We start from the raw sequence: 12675 nt of genomic DNA on the forward strand, positions 1-12675 counted from the left end.
AAGATGTTAAAACGTAAACCTTATTTAATAATAGGTATAACCACCACCGCCACCAGTTAGTAGTTCTGGTGGACCAATATACAAAATGAGATCCAAAGGAAAAATATAAACTATATGACAACCCAGAGCAGGTGTGCGAGGAGACCCGACCCTATGCAAGTAAATTGGGATACGAGTTGAAGTAGAAGAGTAGGTAGGTCATCATCATAGTCGTATCCTCGTGGCTGAGATTCGTGAAAACCAGTACAAGCCATATGTATTTACCAGGCAATAAGATCTTGTGCCCACTAAAAGACCTGATGGTTTTTGCTGCGTGTAGAAGAAGACCTTATCATATCCGTCCATCTAGCTGGTGCTCATCCTTGACTTTGACTTCCAACAAGATGGCAGCTTCTCACGGTTGTCTGGTTTACAACGCGCTATGTGTAGTAGGTAGGTATAGTAAGTTAATTTTAAAAAATATATTTGCTATGAAAGTATCCCCACCATGGCCTATACTTCCTCGTACATATATAAATGCGATGTTGTTCGATTATATTTTCTTATTTCGATAAACAATGTGCAATTAAATATTCAATTTTGTAGAATCTATAGTCGGTCTAGAAAAACTATAATTTACTGCAAATTGAGTGATGACTGAAGCAAGCCTATTGAAAACATGTCGTTGTAAATCAACAATCTAATTTTTACACGATCTAAATTTAGAAATGTTCCCAGATATATTGTTTGCCACTAGGAATGGGATATTTATACCATCGTGAAAAGAAGAATGCTTCAGTTCGTAGAGTGTGTTTGGAGAGTCCGAACCGCGGCGATCTCGCGACTCCCGCGCGTCCCGCTGCGCACTCGCCGACCTGTATTTATCGTTGTTATGCGATACTGCTCTCAAGAATATAAGGATTTTGTGATGGATTGTGACAATGAATTTGAGGTAATTATCTAGATACCAAATTTAGTCTTCAACTCAATACTTGCGTCCGGACCTTTTTGGCATGGAACATTACTTTTTGCGGCTGAAATTCCCATGAAAGAGGTTCCGCGGGGAATAGCTAATCACTATCACTACATAGTATAAAACAAAGTCACTTCTCGCTGTCTGTCTGCCCGGGTTTTAATATATTTTAGTTTATAATAGCATATACACATAATATAGAACGCGTGCGGAACTGGGGCGGGTCGCTAGTAGCTAATAAAGATGTATTTTGCTTTTTATCAATAAAAAAGCATTACTATATTATAAAAACATAACAGTCTTGAATATCTTATCTTTGAAATAAAAAGTAAATTAAACCACAGATAGTGGCTTTGTTTGAAATTAAAAAGTAAATTGGAGGTGCGAGTTAGTGTTTATTGTATGTACGTGTTGGATTGATTGATATAAATTTATTAATGTTAAACAAAACTAACAGATTTGTATAAATTAGTATAGTTTTAGAATCAATTATATTAATAACTAACTAGGGCGCGGCTTCGCCCGCGTAAATTTCCCACGGGATCAGATATTTTTCCGGGATGAAAGGTACCCTATGTCCGTCTCCACACTTCAAACTACATATATGCAAAAATTATTTCAACAAGATTAGTTGAGTAGGCAGAGGCGTGAAGAGGTAACAAAAGCATTTATAATATTGGTTAGGATAAATATCAGAATATGACTATGTAATATAGATCACATGCAGGTACCAACCATAGATTTTATCTATAAAATCTAAATTACATTATTAATAAACCCCCTTCCGAAGTTATTGGATTTTTTTCATTGGCTAGAAAAGAGCTGACGGTTTCCAAACAGCTGAACGTCCATTTTTCAAACATACTAGGAAAACTCTCGATAAAATTGGAAACTCGGTTCAGCCGTTTGCCTGCTATGATGCTATGGATAAACATACACAAACAACAGATACACAGAGACGTTAAACTTATAACTCCTTTCCTTCTGTCGTCGGAGGTTAAAAAGATATTCATTAAATTATATATTGGGAAACGAAGTGATTTCTTTTATTATTTAGATAAGATAAACAATAACACAAAATAAAAAAACAATAATTTGTTTGTCACACCTATCTCCGGACTATGTTAAAGGATCATCGAAGAAAGAATAGAAATACATAAGTAATAAAAATATTAAAATTTATTTTTTTCCGTTATTGCAGCGTCAGCTGGTAAGTGAACAACAAAACCTCATAATCACAATAAATCTAAGAACCATGATAAACGACGGACATATTATAAAAACCTTTTACCTAATTCAGTCATTGTCATCTATAAATTCTTAATTAATCTTAGTTATAAAATGGGAAAAAATGTATTTTTGTTTGTCACGAATAAACTCAAAATCTATTTTAATAAAATTTACACACAAATAAACTAGAAAGATGCACGTGTAACATAGACATTTTATTGGATAACTACTTTTTTGAGTGAACTCACATGTGCACTAGCTAACAAACATTCACCAAAACTTGGTGGCACCTCTGTTTTGTCATGGGCACAGATTATATACTTCTAGTCATGGGTAATCTTAATTTGCAACTAAGGTGCTCACATCCCAGTGTTTGTTTTCGGATGATAAAAGTTTTTTAAGGAAATAACTAACATCTCGTCAAAAAAAATCATTTCCCATAACCACGGAAGCGACGACACACATTGTCGTTGCGATGTATTGATCTCACCGAACTAGCCAATGAAATAGGGACCTAAGGGTCAGGTGTACTTGGAGCAGACAGGGTACTTTTTATTCCGAAATTACTATAGTCCCTGTTATGTAGATATTACGCAAATAACACCTACGTTGGAATACCCGTAACCACGACGTCACCGACAGGTAAACTCGGAACGCAAACATTATCAGATAAGCCGAGCACGGCCGTGGGCGGGGTCGCAGTCGGCGCCTGCGCGTTGGCTCCATCGGAACAGTGCCAGCACGGTCATCCACAGCCGTCACTCGGCCACAGCTGTTCAGCGGCACCAGCTCCAAAAATGAACGCGAGGCAACTCCGACGCCTGGCTGCGGCCGCCAGACCCTTACCACAATATACAACTTGTATCTGCTTACGACTATACAGTCAAGTGAGACCTAATTATATCATTGAAAAGCCAGAAGTGAGTGTCCTAACATGTGCTTATTAATATTTCATTCTTTAATTCCTATTTTTCAAATGTGTCAAAATTCTAAACAGCTTCTTTGTTGTTCCAGAAATGGCGCAATTCTGCACCGAACTTCTATTCTGTCCAAACTATGGAAATGAGGTATGTAAAGTTCTCCATGTTCATAAAACATACTTTTATATAATGCATTTCCAATGGAGTGTCACTTTATTACTATTCAATTGCTAGTAATGGCCCACATTAAGTCTTATTGATCTATATTAAACTCGAATCCTGACATTGATCGCGCCATGCGGCGCCGTTTAACTACATATAAATTAAAGTCTAGTTTGTTCAATTCACCCTTGACAGAGAATTGTCTAAAGTCTAAAAAAGTTGTCTGTTTTGTGGCTATAAATATATGGTTATATCAACGAATGTTATAATTCAATTAATCATTTAAATTTATGACCTTTTCTTATTTACGAAAACCTAACATCAATTCATCAATTAATGAAAATATTACATACATGTATTAATGAAGACAAAAACATTTTCTGAGTATACTTATAAAAATACCATATTGTGCCCGTAGCACGAGTCAAATATATACAATAATTGGTTTCCTACAGGTATTTTACTCACTGCAGCGTCTCATTATCATGCTCGTTAGGTAGTATTGACTAGCGTGAAATTAGGTACTTGAAAAACTAAATGACACAGGTACTTTGTCGTATTTTTTTTGTCGTATCGTCGGCATTTCCTGAAACTTCTGACTGTCATGCACATTTTATATTCCAAAGGTGCAGGCCATACTCCTTCGTGCATAACAACGATCCTGTGTTGTTGTGAGTACGATACGAAGTTGAGCCCGCTTGCTTTTTTAGCAATATTGCATGGTTATTAGATTTTTATTATTGTCACGCTTTAAATAGAATTAAATAGATATTATCACTTAAGGACCGCGTCAAATTAGAATTTTGTCAACGAAACGTTTCAGTAGGTAGATAATGCATACTCAAATCGAAGAGCATATTCTATGCGGTCATTCTCTGCTGCGTTTGTAAGTATATAGTCTAATTTATATGTATTGTTTACGTTACAAATAGTTTTTTAAGTAAACGCCGTAAACGGTTAAAAGGTAAAAACAAAACCCACAGTATACGAGCTATTCGTTGTCCGTCTATCTAAATCCTTTTAGGCATCAAATTGAAGTGTATATTAAATACTCGCTTCCACGGTTTGTTTTAAACGTGAAAAAATCGACCAGACACTCGTGTGATGATCATTTATGTCGCATATTTTACGATGTCCATGGATTCAAAATTTGTATATTTTTATTCTAAACACAAATAACATTATTATATAAAATAAAATAATAAAAATGTAAAATAATTAAATAATAATAAAATATTATTTAATTATTTTTACAATGATCGTGATCATTACCTTAAATTGTAGTTGTAATGTTTGAGAATTCATTTATCAACTCCGTTAAATTTTTATGATCTTTTACGTACCTGTTTTAAAGATTCATGATAAGCAGCATTCGCATGTTTTGTAGCATTTTCACGTGAAAAATGTATTTTTGTGTATCGGCAAATTATTCTAATTATTTTGACGTGCCTCCTGATTATTTGTAAGTATCAATTTGTTTCAATCTATTTTAGGAACATTTGTAACTGCCATGTGTAAGCGAGTATGAATAAAAAATTCTAGATCTTGCTTGATTTTTGAGTCTTGGCACATATGTGTATATCGGATCATTATTTATTTGCATTATTAGTTACCTGATTTCTTTGTAAAAAATCTAATTTATAAAATGTTTCAGACTGTAGGTTGCGTTAAGAGTAGCTTTTTTAAAAATATTTTTTCCTAATCCTTACGTAATGACAATTACAATACCATAGTTGCCACTACTCGAAGAATAAAGTTTATTGAATGTCATATGGTCCCTACCTCATATCCTTCCGTGGACGTCGTTAGAGGCGACTAAGGGATTTTAAGTCTTAACAGCCGATAGGCAATAACCACACTTCTAAAGAGGTTCACGTCAGGTAGACGGCCTATTGTAAATTAATGACCGAATCTAAAAAAAAATAAGGGTACTATTTTACGCGAATTACAACCGAGAGTGCAACCAGGACCACGTGAGGATGAGAGGGTGTTTGTAAGCAAAACAAATTTAAAGGACCACAATACGCGCTAAAAACTATCAGTTTATGAGTGTAGCTGTTTATCAAAAAATCACTTGTTGATGGACGGAACTTTTCTAGTCTACGTACATTGCTCAAATCTCCTCGTGATTAAAATAGTCTGTCAGGTGACCACGGGTTACGTGTCAGACACACCCGCTGCGTTACGTCACTCAACAAATATTGGCTCCGATCCTTCTAATTATGGGACGAGCACTACAGGTTCTATAGTATGTATCACAACATGTTTATCAAACAAATCTGTTTTGCTGTCGCACGATCATCGCGGGTACTATATTTTAATCAAACCTTTGCTTCCGTACTCCCCGCATTGTAAATTGCACCAAGTAGTTAGGTAGTTTAGATGGAGGTACAAATGAATAGTTTTAAAATAGGTTTTGAATATTTATTAATACTTTTTTTATGTACAGTTTGCGTATGTACTATTTACCTGAGTGCCAGATTTTTTTGCGTTACAGCAGCTAATCAATTGACTTTTTTTTTTGTTTTTTATTGCACGTTCAATTTTATCGCTTTCTAAAGAAATAAAATAATAGATTTCAATTTGTGATCGTAGACCTTAGCCTACAAAATAGTCCACATCTCGTAGCATGCGAGGTCTCGCTACGGGTGCTACGACTTACGAAGTCGCTCGTAGCATATCCTCCGTAACATATAAGTATCAGATTCTTGGTTTTATATTGTGTTTTAATACTTATTGTATAAAAAGTAATGGTCAAGACGCCCGCCTGTGGTTCGAATCCTATTCGTGCCACATGAGTTTGCATACCAATCTGACTCATGTAAAGTAGTTTTCATCGACCACAAATTGCTTCGGGTGAAGGAAAACATCGTGAGGAAACCTGCACACTGGTCGATTATTAACTTGTGTGTGAAATGGAGAAGGCAATGGCAAACCACTCCATAACTAATGCCAAGAAAGTTGTTATGTGTGTTTAATTCCGCGTAATGACCACGACCCTCAGCCATGAGGAATACGACTATGAAGAAGATAAAAAGTAATAATAAAGAATATTAAATGCATTTATTATTACAGAGGTCGCGAAGGTTCTCACAAAAATGCTGACGACGTGCTATTTGATATGTTCAAAAATGAAGAAACTGGACTCCTACCTGTTGGAAAGTTTTTGGCCGTAAGTTTGCAATGATAAAACTAATTAAATGTTTAAATACATACTTTTGATATAGGCAATTAAAAATCTTGCGACAGTTATCACATGCAATCTGTATTTGCTATCTACCAGAGTCTCGACAGTGACGTGATGTTAAAATCTAATCTTGTAGTAAAAATACAATTTATGTAGGTAATTTATCGTATAAAATTAAATATTCGAATGATAGGATTAATTGTCATTTTTAAGGTGATTAGAAAGAAAACTAATAGATATTATATCTACGAATATACTTAGGTACTATTAGTTATCGATCGAAATAATAGTGCTAAATATTAATTGCTGAAAGATAAATAATATATCTATAATAATCTTATGATTTCAGGCTCTCAGGACGACTGGGATAAGAAAAAACGATGCTCGAGTAAAAGAAGTCATGCTCAACTTATACAAAGTACACAAAGAATCAAATTTCGAAGGGGGCTCCCCAGAAACATTGAAGCTAGACCGTCAGACATTCAAAGATGTCATTGCTCCGAACATAGTCCTGATCACTCGCGCTTTCCGCAGCCAGTTCGTGATTCCTGACTTCCAGGACTTCATTAAGGATATCGAGGAGATGTACTGGTCTGCGAAGAGCAACACCGATGGGAAAGTGGCCAGTTACATTCCGCAGCTGGCTCGCGCCAGTTCTGACAGTTGGGGAGTCAGCGTTTGCACTATCGATGGACAACGATTTTCTATTGGTAAGTTATTGTCGACATAGTTTAGAGAAACGAAATGTAAAACACGAATTGTAATTAGATAAAACCTATTACGAAATGCAAAAGTGAGTTTATTTGTTAGTAATAATCTCTTCACGCTTCATTTACATAATTTAAAATCTAAATTTTAGTACCTAATGTACCTAACAAATTTTTATCTATAGTGATACATGGTTATTCTCTTTGCGATGTCAACATTTAATGAATACCTAAATTACTTCGCACAGGTGACGTGACCGTGCCATTCACTCTACAGTCTTGCAGCAAGCCGCTGACGTATGCCATGGCGCTAGAGACCCTAGGCCCTGATGTCGTGCACAAATACGTGGGAACCGAGCCCAGCGGACGGAACTTCAATGAATTAGTACTGGACTACAACAGTACGTATCACAATGCAATACAGATTCCAAAGAGGCGTAGGCAATGGCGTTGGAGACCCTGTGCCCAGATTTCATGCACAAATACGTCACATGGGTCAAGCACAGCGGATGAAACTTCCATATTTACGAGTTGGACTATCATCATTTTATTAATATTAGAAAGGCAGAAGTCTGTCTGGCTGTTATCTTTTACGGCTAAACCATATAGGATAGATATATCCTATCTGATCAAATATAGGCCATCGCGGGCGGAGCGTGGTCAACAGCTTGTATGTGTATATTGTAGAAGTCAAAGTAGGTACCTAGAGAATAAATTTGCGAAAGTAAATACGCCTACTTAAGTATACATATACGTATACTTTCCGATTGTTGCGTTTTCACGTCTAAATCGGTTCTGTTGAAACAAGAATTAGCAACTGTCTTGCCTACATTATAACAACAACATTCAATACTACATGTAGGTGTAATCGGTCTGTTTAGAGTATAATATTCTATTCGTACATCGGTGAGATGCTTTTTCAAATTTTCATAGCTTTTCTCTCTCTCATCATGTTCTCTTAATTCTTGGCTGTGACACTCAGCGTAAAAAAATAACATTTAAAATTGGCAGATTCGATTCTCATTTTATGACCGGCCTGTCACCTTCTATGGGAATGATGCCTAATCAGGCAAGGCTTTATATTCTTTATAGATTTTTACGAAAGCTTGTCATCCGCCGAATCATATTGCATCTGTCTCAAAATCATGAATAAACAGAAATATTATACTGGATAAAAATAGAAATACGTCGAAACTGTGCAAACCACATATCTAATGAAGATAACATTTAAAATAATACATAGAGTGTATGTATGTAGCAAACTTATGAACATCATCAACAACAACATTTGCCAGCATCGTGCATAATATTTTACATGTTGTTATTATCATTATGTCCACTGTCTCGACTCTAGCTTCGAGCTATTAAATGTAACAAAGAAATTTAATTTATTTTTATTTAAAATAACAAAGATCACAGATTTCTATTTCCAAGTACAAAATAATGGAATATTGTTATGAGATTCATTGACAGAGCGTAGATTGTGTGGTCCTAGGAACTTTATAAACAAAGTAATATAAAGCCAATGAGTTATTTTATTGACAGTGAAGCCGCACAATCCAATGATCAATGCTGGTGCAATTCTGGTGTGCTCTTTACTGAAGACCCTGGACAAGCCGGATATGACTTTAGCTGAGAAGTTCGACTACGTCATGTCCTTCTTCAGCAGACTCGCTGGGAACGAAGTCTTGGGTTTCAACAACGCTGTATTTCTCTCTGAAAGAGAGGCGGCCGATAGGAATTACGCGCTTGGCTTCTATATGCGTGAGCATAAATGTTACCCAGAAAAGACAAACCTGAGAGAGTGTATGGATTTCTATTTCCAGGTACATAATACTCATTATTGCCTACTTAGGTATTTCAGAAATTAGTAAGAATATGTAGAAATTAAGACTAAATCAATCGTCAGAAAAAACATTCGTGTCGAACATTGGTATATCCTCAGAAATAGTTCTAAAAATACTTGCCTAAATAATATTACAATGAAAATATTTATTTTCAGTGTTGTTCCATGGAAGCTAACTGCGACATAATGTCCATAATGGCAGCCACGCTAGCAAATGGCGGCATTTGTCCAATAACAGACGAGAAAGTCCTTCGGCCGGATTCTGTACGCAACGTGCTATCTCTGATGCACAGCTGTGGAATGTACGACTATTCAGGCCAGTTTGCGTTCAAAGTGGGGCTGCCCGCAAAGTCAGGAGTATCGGGAGCCATGCTCATCGTCGTGCCTAATGTTATGGGGATCTGCACTTGGTCGCCACCTTTGGATCCATTAGGCAACAGCTGCCGTGGACTGCAGTTTTGTGACGTAAGTAAATAATGTCCAGAAAGAAGTTACTTATCAATATAGATATTGTGACATCTCTTTTAGAATAACTAGCATAAAGTGTCATGCTATGCATGTATGCATATCAATAAAATTCAACTAATTATATCTATTAGTCGTGTTGTTTTAGGAACTGATCCAGAGATTTAATTTCCACAAATACGACAATATCCGATACGCGAGCCACAAAAAAGACCCGCGGCGCTACAAATTCGAGACTACTGGTCTCAGCATCGTCAACCTACTGTTTTCTGCGGCCAGTGGAGATATTAGCGCTTTGAGAAGGTATGTATGTATATGTATAACTTTCCATGTTTTTTACCGTTGTAAATAATTGTAAGAATGGTTTTATTAAGTTTAAATTGTTTATTTATCAGCGAATTTTCAGTCTTCTCTCCTTCCTGAGCCAGTGAAGTCACCCCAATAAATGCCTTCAACGCTAACAGTAAACTTTCATAGGCCTTAAAGTACACATGCTTGATATGTATGGTCCCAATATATTATCATCTAGCTAGGCTAAATTGATTACAAAATTAATTACTTCAACACTGCCAAAGCTTGTTGTTCTCTCATACCATGTTTAAATAAGTTCAAAGGCTATACGTAGATCGTCATTATTAATTTGCTAATTAGCGACCATGGTTGGCATAGTAGTTAGGTAAGGGCCATATAAATAGTTCAAGCTAGATGGAAATCCTTGACAAGGCAAAAAACCTCAAAAAAAAAATCGATGGATTTTTCTTGCTTCTGTACATACGCCAGCTTGAGAGTAATAAGATAATTAGCTTTATATTCACCATGAAACTGTTTCCAGGCATCATCTATCCGGTATGGACATGACGCTGTCAGACTATGACGGGCGCACGGCTTTGCATTTAGCAGCTGCCGAAGGGCACTTGGGTTGCGTGGACTTCCTGCTGGCCCAGTGCGCCGTGCCCCACGACCCTCGCGACCGCTGGGGCAGCCGCCCGCTCAACGAGGCTGAAACCTTCGGACACACCGCTGTCGTACAATACCTCAAGGAATGGGAACGTGTACACCCCAACAACGAAAAACCTGACGCCAAAACATCAGCTGTAGATGATATACTCGATAAAACTAACGTCAATGACGCCGTCAAAGACCCAAGCATTCAAGAAATCGTCTCCAGGAATGGTGATAAAGTTCAATAGATCGTAATATTTACCATTATATTCCCGAATCTCAATCCTTTATTGAGGGTTATTAAAAATGACGATCTCATGACTAAATTGCTGTTTTATCAAGTTAACATTTAATATTGTAATTTGTAAGTAGAAAAGTAATAATGAATAGTTAGCAGCAATAATGAATGAATAGCCTTTTTTAATTTATGCGTTAAAATTGCGGCTTCAAAATGGATATTTTTAAACTTCATATTTCAAGTATTGTGCAAACTTTTTGACTTTGTATGTCTTTAGTTATTACTGAATTATATTTTACATTCCATTTGTTTCTACAAAATAAATTTATATAGCATGTAACTGTTTTGCTACCTTTTTAGGGACATAGTACTTACCTAATTGCTCACATACATATATCTATTATATATTAGATAAAAACTAAAGGGTATAAAAATTGTTATCAAACAAAAGTTTCTCATTAAGACAATAAATAAATATTTTAATCAAGGTAGATAAAGAATAAATTAATTAATCCATGTCATTCTCAGTGTTGTCCAAATGTATGTCAATTAAACTGTTGATGAAAAGTTATTTGCAAATTTTATTTATCTTTTGGTTCCTAATTTTTTCCTTTCTCGTCACATTACTTGGATATTTTAAATACCTATTTAAAATAATAAAGCCAGTATATTGATATTTTACCTAAGATAGTTAACAGAATCAAAGATCTTATTAAAAATAGTTTTCCAACCATAACAATTTCAAAATACTTACTGAGAAGTTTATAATAAATTTGGTGGAATATTCAAAATAATAAATACATATTTTAAAACTAACCAATTTAATTAAATAAGTAACTACCTCTACTAAAACATATTTACTGTTTCTCACTTGCTCTCATGGGAGATGACACTATTCCTAGTAATTTACAATCAGCTTCCAACAAAGTCAAATCTGTACTGGAACCAAGAAATCTTGATGATAATTCTAAATCTTTTATCTGGATCCGCACTCTAGTTCCTCGTACATATTCATCTCCTCGACTAGCGGGCCTTGTGCAAACACAGTGGAATTTCCATCCAAAATCAATGTATAAATCATCTTCAACAACATGAAATATTTTCCCAATAACCACTTTGCCAACTGGGTCTCCCAACTGAAAAATTACAAATAAATTATAATGAGACATTAGGTTTAAACTAGATATGCATCATGAATATGACCACTGAAAGTACATGCAAGTTTAAACACACAACCAAATTGAAATTCAGTATAGCTATTACATTTAAATTGTGTATGATTATACTTACATCAATGAGTTTGGATTGGCGGAGTAAAGATGCAAACGTATAACTTTGATCTTTGTCTTGAGCATCAACTATGAGAGATTGTTTATCATATGCTTTTGCGAATCCCCCTGTAGCTGGCTCTGAAGATGTAGCCGATGTGCAGTAATTAAATAGTGAATTCAAACGTGTTGTGTATTCATACTTTGAGCTATAGTTTAAATTTTTGAAAGTGCAAATAGCGTTCATAGATCTCCTTACATTATGCATTTTTATTCACACTCACGGATTTCTAATCTTGTCACCTATTTATCTGCCAATTAATATTTTTAGAAAAACAACCTCTCAGATCAGAATAACATAACCTCTACCTACACTCTACAGTTCAAGTTAGTTCATCGACTTCTGACTGACATAATTGACAGTGACAATCTCAGGTGACCAATATCGCAACTGTACAGAATAATATAGATGGCGCTGTAAGTGGAAATAAAAGTACAGATCAAGAATATGGCAGCACCAGGGCAGCACTAGCGATTATGTGCCGAATCTCGAAAGTTTTGAAAGGAACGCAACTAAATAACTGACCTCCATATATACATACATACACGTCTTTGTATATATGGAGGTCAGTGAAATAAATACTTTAAGTTTTTTAAGTCATATGACTTTGGTATGAACGAATCGTAATCAAAATACCGCTATTTATCGCATATTTTATACGAATTTATAGCTCTGGCAACACTCGAAACACAAAAGT

At 35.5% G+C, this 12675-nt stretch overlaps 2 protein-coding genes across 8 annotated transcripts; one reads left to right on the forward strand and one right to left on the reverse strand.

The window, feature by feature from the left end:
• The first annotated feature begins 568 nt into the window (after positions 1-568).
• Positions 569-11220, forward strand: GLS (Glutaminase). 7 transcript variants are annotated; one of them, XM_053757524.1, is made up of 10 exons: positions 569-931; positions 3197-3249; positions 3891-3935; positions 6340-6436; positions 6801-7161; positions 7407-7559; positions 8704-8984; positions 9161-9469; positions 9618-9772; positions 10302-11220. In XM_053757524.1, exons 1-10 carry the CDS (start codon positions 770-772, stop codon positions 10657-10659), a joined length of 1974 nt encoding a protein of 657 aa, XP_053613499.1. In that variant the 5' UTR covers positions 569-769; the 3' UTR covers positions 10660-11220. The 7 variants fall into 7 exon arrangements, with proteins under 7 accessions (XP_053613499.1, XP_053613518.1, XP_053613508.1 ...); XM_053757533.2 differs by lacking the exon at positions 569-931 and adding an exon at positions 2839-3102; XM_053757552.2 differs by lacking the exon at positions 569-931 and adding an exon at positions 2839-3069.
• A 233-nt stretch (positions 11221-11453) lies between these two features.
• mRpS28 (mitochondrial ribosomal protein S28) lies at positions 11454-12323 on the reverse strand. The gene is made up of 2 exons (XM_053757762.1): positions 11940-12323; positions 11454-11785 (listed from the first exon to the last, which is right to left on the reverse strand). The coding sequence occupies exons 1-2, from the start codon at positions 12183-12185 to the stop codon at positions 11507-11509; spliced, it is 525 nt and encodes a 174-aa protein (XP_053613737.1). The 5' UTR covers positions 12186-12323; the 3' UTR covers positions 11454-11506.
• Between the last annotated feature and the right edge of the window lie 352 nt (positions 12324-12675).

The sequence above is a fragment of the Plodia interpunctella genome, chromosome 2 (assembly GCF_027563975.2).
Source record: "Plodia interpunctella isolate USDA-ARS_2022_Savannah chromosome 2, ilPloInte3.2, whole genome shotgun sequence".
Classification (NCBI taxonomy): Eukaryota; Metazoa; Arthropoda; class Insecta; order Lepidoptera; family Pyralidae; genus Plodia; species Plodia interpunctella.